This window comes from Lynx rufus, unplaced genomic scaffold, assembly GCF_022079265.1.
Source record: "Lynx rufus isolate CCGP_SWC_20201006 ecotype Redwood Valley unplaced genomic scaffold, mLynRuf1.p SCAF_14, whole genome shotgun sequence".
Taxonomy (NCBI): domain Eukaryota; kingdom Metazoa; phylum Chordata; class Mammalia; order Carnivora; family Felidae; genus Lynx; species Lynx rufus.
The window spans coordinates 36,341,404-36,355,738 of record NW_025814828.1 but is presented as its reverse complement, the minus strand read 5'-3'; the positions used below and the strand labels follow the sequence as shown (position 1 = coordinate 36,355,738).

At 44.7% G+C, this 14,335-nt stretch overlaps 1 protein-coding gene across 2 annotated transcripts in view; it reads left to right on the top strand.

The window, feature by feature from the left end:
- Window positions 1–2,403, top strand: part of CASK (calcium/calmodulin dependent serine protein kinase) — a 359,561-nt gene extending 357,158 nt beyond the window's left edge. For both annotated transcript variants that reach the window (XM_047076095.1, XM_047076096.1), the window contains one exon: window positions 399–2,403. In XM_047076095.1, coding sequence (XP_046932051.1) covers window positions 399–575 — 177 coding nt within the window. In that variant the 3' untranslated portion in view covers window positions 576–2,403. The remainder of the gene's footprint in view (window positions 1–398) is intronic.
- The last annotated feature ends 11,932 nt before the right edge of the window (window positions 2,404–14,335 follow it).

Sequence of the window (14,335 nt, the reverse complement as noted above, 5' to 3'; positions counted from 1 at the left end):
GTCCTCACCTCCGGAGCCCTCACTGCCGGTCGGTCAGGAGACTGGCTCCCGCTGGGGCAGATGGCAGCAGCCGGGCCGGTGGGGCGTTGTGTTTGCCGAAGAGTGTCTGGTTTCTCTGATCCCCCGGTTTGGCATGGAGCTCCCGTTGCATGGTGAGCAGTCAGGCCACAGGCCGCTCCTCCGTGACCCTGCCATCACAGGGCCCACTGCCTCCTCTGTCACAAAGCGGACTTGGCCTCGTGCCCCGATGCAGCACATCGAGGTCCAGCCTTGCCTGCTTGTGACACTGGGAGTAACGGGAATGTGGAGAGAGAAAGAGTCCAGCTGACTTCTGTCTTGTCTTTGCTTTTTCCCCTCCTCCCACGCCCTACCCCGACCTCCATCCCACCGCCATTTAGGATGAATCTCTTCAGCGTCTGCAGAAGGAGTCCGATATCTTACAGAGAACATACGCACACTACTTCGATCTCACAATTATCAACAATGAAATTGATGAGACAATCAGACATCTGGAGGAAGCCGTGGAGCTCGTGTGCACAGCCCCGCAGTGGGTCCCGGTCTCCTGGGTCTATTAGGCCTCTCCCAAGAGACCTGCCGCGAACCCAGGAGCCACCTCATACATGGAAAAGCCTCTTTGTTATCGGCCGTGTGTCAGCAGGTCATGGTCCCTAGAGACTACCTAGTTGTAGTGTGACCTCCATTTATAATTATTGTCATGTCCGAATAGATAGGAGGAGAAAACAATTACACACTCATTTAAAGAGACAGTATCTTTTTTAATCAGTTCTCCTAAACTTTAATAAAATGTATCTTTAAATGTATGTATTATTCAATCCTTTGGAATGTTATATTTTTGGAAATCATAGCTTTTTATTTCCAAGGCCCCTAAAAACTGCACAAAATAGATGCTGCTTTCTATAATCTATTTTAATAATAAACAATGATTCTGTTACCTTGACTGGGGGTGGAACACTACATTCTTTTTAGAGTCTGATTTTATGAATTGGAATATCTTTCTTTCCTTTATTTATTTGAAAGAATCAGTCTTAGTGATTACAAAACAGTCATAAATTTCTAAAGGCCTTTTTTCTTTTTTTTTTTTAGAATAGCTTTTTTTTTTTTTAAGTCCTTTATGTAACATCCAGATAATGTGATACTGTCTCTTTGAAGCACCCTGTAAACCTTTTAGAGATTTGAAGTTGGGTCTTGACTCTTAATGCATGTGGACAGTCGCGAGCGTTTATGCTGTCGGTGTGTCTGTGTTGGACAAAACAATCTGTAATCTACAGCAAAGTACATTCCGTTCACGGGGCACACCCAGGGGAGTAAGAATAAAATGCTATTATGACTAAGTTGTAAACCTATGCACATCCCTTGCATTTCGGGCAACTTTATAAAAAAAAAACTGATTTTTATTAATAATCATGTAGTGAAATGTGTTTGTAATTTTGTCTCAATTTAATTTGTTGTAAGGTGGGAGGGGGAATTGCTGGTTTCACCATTTCAGATCTGTGTTGTCTGAGAGTATTAACATTTTAATTAAGCAGAGAAATGAGGATTTTTAATATGTATGTAATTGTTTTAAAGCACCCATTTTAAGAAAATATACTGTGCAATGAAGAAACCAGTTTAGGCATTTGCTATAAACTGAATTATTCCAAAAGAATAATCTATAACAGCCCTGTAAATTCCTTTAAAATGATAACTAACAGGAAAGTTTGACCAATTTTTTTTTTAAATATACTTCCTTTTATGTGTTCAATAATTAAATGCCTTTGGGTCCTTCATTTCATTACAGATTTGTTGAGGTTTACAAGCTGATGATCTTTTAGATTTTGTAATTCATTAGATGCTCATTGAACCACTGAAGGCCCAGGAGTGACTGTCAGTAGGCAGGACAACAAAATACTCCACCAGAGCACAGCTCGGACCGCCTCTGGCTCCCAGAGCGCAGTGCGCCTGAGGGCCACCCACGTACCGGAGGCCGTCTGTGGTTTCTCCTTCCTCTTGCTATATCCCTTGGCACAGGAGAATCATCGTCCCTTGTTGCTTTAGAGACATGAACCATCTCATCGCCCTTCCATGAGGTCACATTCTTCCAGTACAGGAGATTCAGGCTGGGGTTTTCCAACTCTTGACCAGAGGTCAGCAGAAGATTCTCCCTTAGAGGGTCAGGGTGTGAAGTGGTTCTGTTAACCTTCGATCCTTGAGAAAATACCATCCTGTTTGCTTCTTGTCGGTTAGATGACCTCATCGCTTTGTGCCTTGGCGGGATGTGCAGGCTGTGTTGTGAGCTAAAAGGCTCCTCTTGAAGGACCACACAGAGGAGGCATTTGTATTCTTGTAAGGTGTCACCCTCCCCTCCCAACAACTCTTATTAAACAATGATTTTTTTTTTCTCTATGATGTTGTCCTTTGTCAGTGACCGGATGAGTTTGCAACTTATAAGGTGTTGCATGAACTGCTTCTATTGAGGCCCCACGGCAGGGCGACCAAACCGCCAAACCAGAGACACCATGGATGGAGAAGGGAAACCCCAAAAGCTGTTTAGAGCTGTGTCAGGATTGATTTAAATCTAACTGATACCAAGGCCAGTCATTCATTCCTGTGATGGTACCGACCACAATCCGGGCTCTTCTCACTGTGAAAGTGCCCGCTCTACCTCTTTTCCAATGAAGCACAAAGAAGAATACAACTAACACATGGGGACGCGAAGCCCCTCCCTCAGCTAGAAAAGCCCACACCCCCTCTGGCCCTTTGAGGCCAAATCTCCAGAGATGCTGATGATGCCAATCTTAAGCCACGTTGATAGAGGTGGATCGAGCAGAAGAGCACAGCAATGCCAGTCTAGACATCTGTGGCCCCGGAATTGAGAAAGTGCTGTAGCGCCGGTCCTGTCTTCCCCATCTGAGAGGCACAAAGGCGGGCGCTGTTCTTGCCACTGTGTGGATGGCAAAGTTCCAGCGCCCAGAACTTGTTCTGGCTGAATTTCTCAGAGAGGTCATCTGTTCATTCCACTAATACAGGCCCTTCTCTAAAGTAATGTCTTTATGACCTACCAGAAAACACTTAAACTCACAGTAATTTCCGTACAAAACTGCCGCTGCTACATTACAATCATCCACCAAGCAATCAGAGAAAATTACTAAAAAGCTTCGCTGCTTCCATTCCATCAGCAAAATCATTTTGTTTTGTTCCTTTCAAAGGCCAGAGCAAATGATTAGAATTATTAAGTCTTATCACTGGTCAACTGAGCCATATTTCAGAGGGTTCTCTACCCCACCCAACCCCACCCCCACAGCAAAAAAGGGGGGTGTTTTTAACACGAGGAAAGAGAAGTTCATTTTTTTAATAAGGTGGTAGTTACTGCATGTACAGCCTATACAATTTCAATGCTAAAAAGGAAGATGTCACTCAATTCATCTGGAAGTTTCCCAGTGCAGAGATAATTTTGTAGCTTTTTAAAATGCAATTAAGTGTATCTCCTGTCAGATGAGATGGTTTAAAATATTTGCTCAGAGAAGAAAAGAAATGGGTGACCTACTTCCTGCTGTTTGCCTTCAGAAGGTTTTCTTCTGGGGCCGTCCTGTTGGTGGCGGGTCATCTAAATATGTTGCAGGGCTCCTCTGCCCCAAGTCCAGCTCAATGTCACACTGCTGGCTCCAGCCACTTGAGGCTGGATGCAACACCACTGTGATCTTGGGAAAGTTTTGATGTCATTACTGCAGAGGAGAGTTTTTGTCTTCAAATCACTCGTAGTCACCTGTTCAGTGAGAAGTCAAGTTCATTCCTTGAAAAAGTTTAGTCAGTTGAGGAGCCACCCTCAGGACAGGGAGACGCCCAGAGCAGACACTGCGCCCTTAAGGACAGGCCCGCCCAAATCAAAGTCTCTTGTCTCCCACCGATGTGATGTCCTTTTCTTTGTTTCAGGTCAGTCTCTTGGGGCAAAGAGAACACACTGCTACTGCTAGCAAGAAGATTTTTTCATTACTAAGTTCTTAACTGTGATGCCTCCCGCACGGTCCCCTTGGAAAGGGAAGGCAACTTGCAGTCGACAAGCCCCTTGCCGTCCTCACCACATGCCCCCTCCTCCTCCTCGCTTTGTGTCATCAAATGTGCGCATGCGTGTGTGTGTGTGTGTGTGTGTGTGTGTGTTGAGGGGCAGGGGAGGAGTTTGCTTTTCCAGAACTGAACACTGCTTCCTAATTCCATCCTCTACAAGAGCTTAAGATGCTAAGGCTGATTATGGCCTGTCATAGGCTAAAGGTCCCCGAGCGCCTTTCTCTTGTTCTGCGCCTCTAATTAATTCTCCTCTTAGAAAGACATTTTGCTTCTTTGAGGCAGCTTGCAGGAGGGCTACAAGCTTTAATCGTGAATCATCTCATTTGGTAGAACTCTTCCTTTTCTCACCCGTTTAGAATTAAGGTTTTCCTCTCTATTTGATGTCGTTGGTTAAAGGACTGCCCCCGTAAGACTTGATGTTCCATTGGCTTATCCCATGCTTACTTATCGGTTCGCCTTAAACTTGGAGTTATTGGAAGTCTCTGGTCTTCTGGCTGAGTGAAGTCCAGCTGTGGCCCACATCCAGGAAGGGGAAGAAAGGGCCACGAGGGGTATATTCACCCATCCACATCCCTTTTATCTGCTCCTTTCGCTGCCACTCTTGAGTCGCAGAAGGTGGGCAGACCCCAGCCCACAGGGAGAGGAGACTGAGGGGGCCACACCATCTCTAGCACAGGCCCCTCCAAGTCTTAGCTCTTCGGAGACATAGAAAATCCAGAGTGCCCACCACCTTTCACCTGACCCTCCATCAACTCTCTTGAACCTGTGCAAACGGACTGAGCAAAAGCAAATGGAAAGAGACATTTGTCACCACACGGGCGACCTCATTTCTGGCCCCAAGCACAACTCCATACCTGTGCATGCTCAGAAAGTCAGAACTTGGCTGCCGGCATTCTCACCGAGAGACGCCTGGGATTCACCATCTTGGGACCCAGAATGAGTGCAACCTCTTAGAAGGAGTTGTGCCTAGGAGCAGAAATAGGCGTTCCTCCACAGTGAGTGGCCCGCCTTTTTTGTTTTTCTCATTTTGAAAAGACTAAGAATTGGCGGAACCAACTTCCAGTCTCAGCTGTGTCCTGGAATGACGCCCATGCAGGCTGGTGTGTGGCGGCGCGGGGGGTGAGGAGGGGGGGTGCAGGTAGCAGGGTGACTGATGCAAAGGCCACGCAGCTCTCATGTGCTGAGGCCACAGCGTCATCCTGTTCAATTACAGTGCAGGTGTGTCACCCTTTCCAACTCAGTTTGGGGGTTGTTTTGCATCAAGTTTTGCCAACGTGTTCTTTTTTCTGTCTGTATAACTGCCTTTTTATAAAAGGTTTTGAAGTATTGTCTCGGTGATAAAAAGAGAGCGATGTTAACAGTTGTTGTATATTTCACCATTTCCGGTTGTAAGTATTTGCAGGGTACAGCGAAGCCTTAGCAAGAGCATTCGTGCAGGAGGGGTCCTTCAACACCCAGGAGGTGAGGGGATCGGAAAGGTTCGGATTCTTTGTAAATGTCCCGCTTTTCTTTCTCTCTGTGTGTATCTATTTACATGCCTTAGCACACACCCTCCCGCCCTGATCCCTCTGCCCTGTCGCCAGAACAAGCCGAACGCTGGTGCACTGCCAGTGACAGTACAAGTCGATGGAACCCTAATCAGTTATCTCTTGTGTGACAGGGGAGGAAGAGAAACTCCATAGTATTCTTTGTAGAATATACATACCTGTAGGATGCTGTGTAACGGGAAACCATAGAATTGGGCTTTTGTCATTTCAAAGTTGGAGAAATGTATGAATAAAATGTATAAAACATGAAAAGGCAGTTGTTTCCTCAGATTGCAGGCCAAACAGCTTGGTGGAGAGAACACAGGATGACTGGAGGGATGGGGGGCTCCCCTCCAGGATTTGGCCTCACAGGCCTTGCCACAAATGCGGTGGGGGGGCAGGGGGGTTGTGCGGTGGAGAGGGCGACCTCCTGGGCTCCCAGGTGCACCCTGGGAGTCACGGTCTTTAGCCTAACTGACGCAGACTGCGTCCTGAGAGCAGTTCAACTTTAGCTGCTCGCACTTGGATGCAGATTTTAAATAGCTTGGGGTTTAAAAAAAGAGAAAAAAAAAATCCAAGTGTCACAGCTCCTGGAAATAGCAGCCTAAACTGATTGGAGTGGGGTAGGCACCCAGCATGGAGAACGAGCAAGTCTCTGGTTTGATGTCTGCATAGAAAGCCCTGGGAGGAAGCCTGCTGCCCTTGGTGTTGGGTGCTTTGCTCTGCTCTCTAGCTAGAGTCTGGGACACGGCCCCTTGCGTGCCTCGATGACCTCCTTTCCCTAGGCTCTGCACAAGCAAAGAACCACGGTGGCCTCAGACACCCACACTTGCATGTGTCCAAACGCACACCTCCAGAAATAGCCCAGGCCCAAAGTGCTCACGTGGCTCATGTCAAACAAACACAAACCAGGAGGGATCGTTTGCTTTTCTCAAGAAAACGTCCCCTAAAAAAAAAAAAAAATGTATAGAAGAGTCTACATCACATTCAGACACAAGACTTTGAGTCCCTGGCCTTTTGATTCAGGGAATGCCAAATCATGTTTCTTCAGATTACTTACCTCAACATACTGACGACCAAAAGCATAACACTAACATTAGGCTTATTTCCTGTACTTCGTGCCACTGAAAACACATCTAACATGTCCACATTAAGCTGACAGAAACGAACAGAAACACGTATGTCTGTATTTTCCCCAGTTTACTGCAATATGATAAGCCAAATAAATAACACCCGGTATCATTCCATGAATGACGGCAGCAGAGAGGGAATCTACATAAAGAATGCAACCAGACCGGTGCAGGGTACTAGACAGTGACCTTCAGTTTAAGGTCACTGAAGGCAGTAACCTTGAATATCCTAAGGGTAGCAAGCCTCTTTTTTTTTTTTTTTTAATTTTTTTTTTCAACGTTTATTTATTTTTGGGACAGAGAGAGACAGAGCATGAACGGGGGAGGGGCAGAGAGAGAGGGAGACACAGAATCGGAAACAGGCTCCAGGCTCTGAGCCATCAGCCCAGAGCCTGACGCGGGGCTCGAACTCCCGGACCGCGAGATCGTGACCTGGCTGAAGTCGGACGCTTAACCGACTGCGCCACCCAGGCGCCCCTAGGGTAGCAAGCCTCTTAAAGGACAAGGTAGTAGTGCAAACTAGCAACCCAGCCAAAGGCAAGGGGTGCTCCAGGACAGAATGTTCCAAAAGGTGGCATCTGACTTTCTCAAGGAATGAGCACACAACACTTGAGCCTGCAGATGAAATCCCATGCTTAGGGCAGAGTGGGGGATCCTGCACCCAACGCACACACCTGCTCTCCACGCCCATCCCCACCTTAACCTTTCAGGGACGGGTGCCCAAAATCAGTGTGGCCACAGCCGCCTTCTTAGGCCTGATCACTAAAAGCTTGCAGCTCCTGCCATTGCCCTCCTCCCGCTTCAGAGGCAGCTTTATCTCCCCCTCCCCATGGCCAATTACCCTGCAGAGAAGCGGCTCCCTCCTGCCACCAGAGTGGTTGATGAAGGATGAACAAACTGTTTGACAGGGGACAGCCTGCTGAGGTCTCACATGTGGCTCCAGGCCGTCGAGATGTGAAACCACGGTGAGAGGGAAATCAAGATCGTGCACAAAGCTGGTGGTAAAGGCTCAGCCACACAAATCAACAGCTTCCCACAGAACTTCCCCTAGAATTTTCTAGGGTGGTAGAAATGTTCCATTTCTTGTTTGGGGTGGCGGTTACGTGGGTATACACAATTGTCAAAACACATTGAACTGAACACCTAAGATCTATGCTTCACTGTATATAAGCTATATCTCAGTTACAAAAAGAAAAGCAAAAACCAGTATGATCATCTCACAACCACCAAGAAGACATTTGACAAAATTCAACCCAGTTCTAAATTAAAAACAAAAACTCTTAAAAATAAGATAGAAAATATCCTTAGCAGGGGCGCCTGAATGGCGCAGTCGGTTAAGTGTCTGACTTCATTTCAACTCTGGTCACGATCTCTCAGTTCGTGACTTCGAGCCCCGCGGTGGGCTCTGCGCTGACAGTGCGGAGCCTGCTTGGGATTCTCTCTCTCTGCCCCTCCCCCACTCATTCCCTCCCTCTTTTGCTCTCAAAAAATAAACTTTAAGAAGAATCTTAGGATTTTGGAGGAAGATGGCGGCGTAGGAGGACGCGGGGCTCACTGCGTCCTGCTGACCACTTAGATTCCACCCACATCTGCCTAAATAACCCAGAAAACCATCAGAAGACACAGAATGGACTCTCTGGAGGCAAGCGTAGACGAGAGGCCCACGGAAGAGGGTAGGAAGGGCGGAGACACGGTGCGCGCTACACGGACTGGCGGGAGGGAGCCGGGGCGGTGGAGGGGCAGCCAGCCCACCCGGCAAGGCAGAGCCCCCGAGTCTGGCTGGCAAAAGCGGAAGGGCCAGACTGCGTGAGCTCTGACAGCCAGCGGGACTTAACATCTGGAATGTTATAAGTCAACAGCTCTGCTCCGAGAGCGGGAAGGCTAGAGGACAACGGGAGGGAGAGTCGTTGACCCTCCGGAGGACAGAGCTCAGCTTGGCGGGGAACAAAGGCGCTGGCCAGCGCCATCTCCCTCGCCCATCCCCCAGCCAAAATCCCAAAGGGAACCAGTTCCCTTCACAGAACTTGCTTGCACCGCGCAAACACCCAACACTGTGCTTCTGCGGATCCATCCCTCCGAGTCTGCCTCCCTCCCGATGCCGCAGGGCCCCTCCTGAAGTGGACCACCGAAGGCAAAGTGAGCTGAGTCTGCCCCTACCGCCTCTGTGCACCATGCGGATCCACCCTGTCTAATATGCCCTTGGCCAGATTCCATCGAAGCAGCACCACAAGCCCGGCAGTGTACAAGTAGCCCAGACAGGGGCCATACCACTCCACAGTGAGTCCTGCCCCGGGGAGAAGGGGAGATAAGGTACACACCAGCCTGACTGTGGCCCCAGCAGTGGGATGGGGGCAGATATCAGGTCTGACTGCAGCCCCGCCCACCAACGCAAGTTACTCCAGACAACACAGGGGAAGTGCCCTGCAGTTCCACGCCACTCCAGGGACTATCCAAAATGACAAAATGGAAGAATTCTCCTCAAAAGAAGCTCCAGGAGGTAGCAAGAGCTAATGAATTGATCAAAAACGATTTAAGCAATATAACAGAACAAGAATTTAGAATAATAGTCATAAAATTAATCACTGGACTTGAAAAAAGTATAGAGGACAGCAGAGAATCTATTGCTACAGAGATCAAGGGACTAAGAAATTGTCATGAGGAGCTAAAAAATGCTATAAATGAGGTGCAAAATAAAATGGAGGCGACCACAGCTCAGATTGAAGAGGCAGAGGAGAGAATAGGTGAATTAGAAGATAAAATTATGGAAAAAGAGGAAGCTGAGAAAAAGAGAGATAAAAAAATCCAGGAGTATGAGGGGAGAATTAGAGAACTAAGTGATGCAATCAAACGGAACAATATCCGTATCAGGAATTCCAGAAGAGGAAGAGAGACAGAAAGGGGCTGAAGGTATACTTCAACAAATCATAGCTGAGAACTTCCCTGATCTGGGGAGGGGAAAAGGCATTGAAATCCAAGAGGCACAGAGAACTCCCTTCAGACATAACTTGAATCGATCTTCTGCACAACATATCATAGCGAAACTGGCAAAACACAAGGATAAAGAGAAAATTCTGAAGGCAGCTAGGGATAAACACGCTCTAACACATAAGGGGAGGCCAATAAGTCTAGTGGCAGATCTCTCTACTGAAACTTGGCAGGCCAGAAAGGAATGGCAGGAAATCTTCAATGTGATGAACAGAAAAAATATGCAGCCGAGAATCCTTTATCCAGCAAGTCTGTCATTTAGAATAGAAGGAGAGATAAACGTCTTCCCAAACAAACAAAAACTGAAGGAATTCATCACCACTAAACCAGCCCTACAAGAGACCCTAAGGGGGATTCTGTGAGTGAAATGTTGCAAGGACCACAAAGTACCAGAGCCATCACTACAAGCATGACACCTACAGACATCACAATGACTCTAAACCCATATCTTTCTATAATAACACTGAATGTAAATGGACTAAATGTTCCAACCAAAAGACATAGGGTATCAGAATGGCTAAAACAACAAGACCCATCTATTTGCTGTCTACAAGAGACTCATTTTAGACCTGAGGACACCTTCAGATTGAGAGTGAGGGGATGGAGAACTATTTATCATGCCACTGGAAGTCAAAAGAAAGCTGGAGCAGCCATACTTATATCAGACAAACTAGACTTTAAATTAAAGGCTGTAACAAGATATGAAGAAGGGCATTATATAATAATTACAGGGTCTATCTATCAGGAAAAGCTAACAATTATAAATGTCTCTGTGCCGCATACAGGAGCCCCCAAATATATAAAACAATTAATCACAAACATAAGCAATCTTATTGATAAGAATGTGGTAATTGCAGGGGACTTTAATACTCCACTTACAACAAAGGATAGATCATCCAGACACAGGATCAATAAAGAAACAAGGGCCCTGAATGATATATGGGATCAGATGGACCTGACAGATATATTTAGAACTCTGCATCAAAAAGCAACAGAATATACTTCCTTCTCAAGTACACATGGAACATTCTCCAAGATAGATCACATACTGGGTCACAAAACCGCCCTTCATAAGTATAAAAGAATTGAGATCATACCATGCATACTTTCAGACCACAGTGCTATGAAGCTTGAAATCAACCACAGGAAAAAGTCTGAAAAACCTCCAAAAGCATGGAGGTTAAAGAACACCCTACTAAAGAATGAATGGGTCAACCAGGCAATTAGAGAAGAAATTAAAAAATATATGGAAACAAATTAAAATGAAACTACAACAATCCAAATGCTTTGGGATGCAGCGAAGGCAGTCCTCGGAGGAAAATACACTGCAATCCAGGCCTATCTCAAGAAACAAGAAAAATCCCAAATACAAAATCTAACAGCACACCTAAAGGAAACAGAAGCAGAACAGCAAAGACACCCCAAACCCAGCAGAAGAGAAATAATAAAGATCAGAGCAGAAATAAACAATATAGAATCTAAAAAAACTATAGAGCAGATCAATGAAACCAAGAGTTGGTTTTTTGAATAAATAAACAAAATTGATAAACCTCTAACCAGGCTTCGCAAAAAGAAAAGGGAGATGACACAACTAGATAAAATCATGAATGAAAAATGGAATTATTACAACCAATCCCTCAGAAATACAAGCAATTATCAGGGAATACTATGAAAAATTATATGCCCACAAACTGGACAACCTGGAAGAAATGGACAAATTCCTAAGCACCCACAAACTTCCAAAACTCAAACAGGAAGAAACAGAAAACTTGAACAGACCCATAACCAGTGAAGAAATTGAATCAGTTACCAAAAATCTCCCAAAAAATAAGAGTCCAGGACCAGATGGCTTCCCTGGGGAATTCTACCAGACATTTAAAGCAGAAATAATACCTATCCTTCTCAAGCTATTCCAAAAGATAGAAAGGGAAGGAAAACTTCCAGACTCACTCTATGAAGCCAGCATTACTTTGATTCCTAAACCAGACAGAGACCCAGCAAAAAAAGAGAACTACAGGCCAATATTCCTGATGAATATGGATGCAAAAATTCTCAATAAGATACTAGCAAATCGAATTCAACAACATATAAAAAGAATTATACACCATGATCAAGTGGGATTCATTCCTGGGCTGGAGGGCTGGTTCAACATTCACAAATCAATGTGACATATCACATTAATAAAAGAAAAGATAAGAACCATATGATCCTGTCAATCGATGCAGAAAAAGCATTTGACAAAATTCAGCATCCTTTCTTAATAAAAACCCTCGAGAAAGTCAGGATAGAAGGAACATACTTAAACATCATCAAAGCCACTTATGAAAAGCCCACAGCTAATATCATCCTCAATGGGGAAGAACTGAGAGCTTTCTCCCTGAGATCAGGAACACGACAGGGATGTCCACTCTCACCGCTGTTGTTTAACATAGTGTTGGAAGTTCTAGCATCAGCAGTCAGACAACAAAAGGAAATCAAAGGCATCAAAATTGGCAAAGATGAAGTTAAGCTTTCAGTTTTTGCAGATGACATGATATTATACATGGGAAAACCTGACAGACTGCACCAAAAGTCTGCTAGAACTGATACATGAATTCAGCAAGGTTGCATGATACAAAATCAATGTACAGAAATCAGTTGCATTCTTATACACTATTAATGAAGCAACAGAAAGACAAATAAAAAAACTGATCCCATTCACAATTGCCCCAAGAAGCATAAAATACCTAGGAATAAACCTAACCAAAGATGTAAAAGACCTGTATGCTGAAAACTATAGAAAGCTTATGAAGGAAATTGAAGAAGATATAAAGAAATGGAAAAACATTCCATGCTCATGGATTGGAAGAATAAATATTGTTAAAATGTCAATACTACCCAAAGCTATCTACACATTCAATGCAATCCCAATCAAAACTGCACCAGCATTCTTCTCGAAGCTAGAACAAGCAATCCTAAAATTCATATGGAACCACAAAAGGCCCCAAATAGCCAAAGTAATTTTGAAGAAGACCAAAGCAGGAGGCATCACAATCCCAGACTTTAGCCTCTACTACAAAGCTGTAATCATCAAGACAGCATGGTATTGGCACAAAAAAACAGACACATAGGCCAATGGAATAGAATAGAAACCCCAGAATTAGACCCACAAAAGTATGGGCAACTGAGCTTTGACAAAGCAGGAAAGAATATCCAATGGAAAAAAGACAGTCTCTTTAACAAATGGTGCTGGGAGAACTGGACAGCAACATGAAGAAGGATGAAACTAGACCACTTTCTTACACCATTCACAAAAACAAACTCAAAATGGATAAAGGACCTGAATGTGAGACAGGAAACCATCAAAACCCTAGAGGAGAAAGCAGGAAAAAACCTCTCTGACCTCAGCCGCAGCAATTTCTTACTTGACACATCCCCAAGGGCAAGGGAATTAAAAGCAAAAATGAACTACTGGGACCTCATGAAGATAAAAAGCTTCTGCACAGCAAAGGAAACAATCCACAAAACTAAAAGGCAACCGACAGAATGGGAAAAGATATTTGCAAATGACATATCGGACAAAGGGCTAGTATCCAAAATCCATAAAGAGCTCACCGAACTCCACACCTGAAAAACAAATAATCCAGTGAAGAAATGGGCAGAAAACATGAATAGACACTTCTTTAAAGAAGACATCCAGATGGCCAACAGGCACATGAAAAGATGCTCAACATCACTCCTCATCAGGGAAATACAAATCAAAACCACACTCAGCTATCACCTCACGCCAGTCAGAGTGGCTAAAATGAACAAATATCAGGAGACTATAGATGCTGGAGAGGATGTGGAGAAACGGGAACCCTCTTGCACTGTTGGTGGGAATGCAAACTGGTGCAGCCGCTCTGGAAAACAGTGTGGAGGTTCCCCCAAAAATTTAAAATAGACCTACCCTATGACCCAGCAATAGCACTGCTAGGAACTTACCCAAGGGATACAGGAGTGCTGATGCATAGGGGCACTTGTACCCCAAAGTTTATAGCAACACTTTCAACAATAGCCAAATTATGGAAAGAGCCTAAATGTCCATCAACTGATGAATGGATAAAGAAATTGTGGTTTATATACACAATGGAGTACTACGTGGCAAAGAGAAAGAATGAAATATGGCCCTTTGTAGCAACGTGGATGGAACTGGAGAGTGTTATGTTAAGTGAAATAAGTCATACAGAGAAAGACAGATACCATAGGTTTTCACTCTTATGTGGATCCTGAGAAACTTAACTGAAGTCTATGGGGGAGAAGAAGAAAGAAAAAAAAAAAAGAGGTTACAGAGGGAGAGAGCCAAAGCATAAGAGACATTTAAAAACTGAGAAAAAACTGAGGGCTGATGGGGGGTGGGTGATGGGTATTGAGGAGGGCACCTTTTGGGATGAGCACTGGGTGTTGTATGGAAACCAATTTGACAATAAATTTCATATTAAAAAAAAAGAATCCTTAGCAGATAAAGGATAGCTATTTCAACTCACAAGCAATATAATCCACCTAAAAGTGACACAATAAAGGCATTAAAATTGCCGTTATCTTTTACATTACCTAAATAACACATGATCCTCAGAGAATGCTTAGAAAATATGGATAAACAAAAAGTAGATA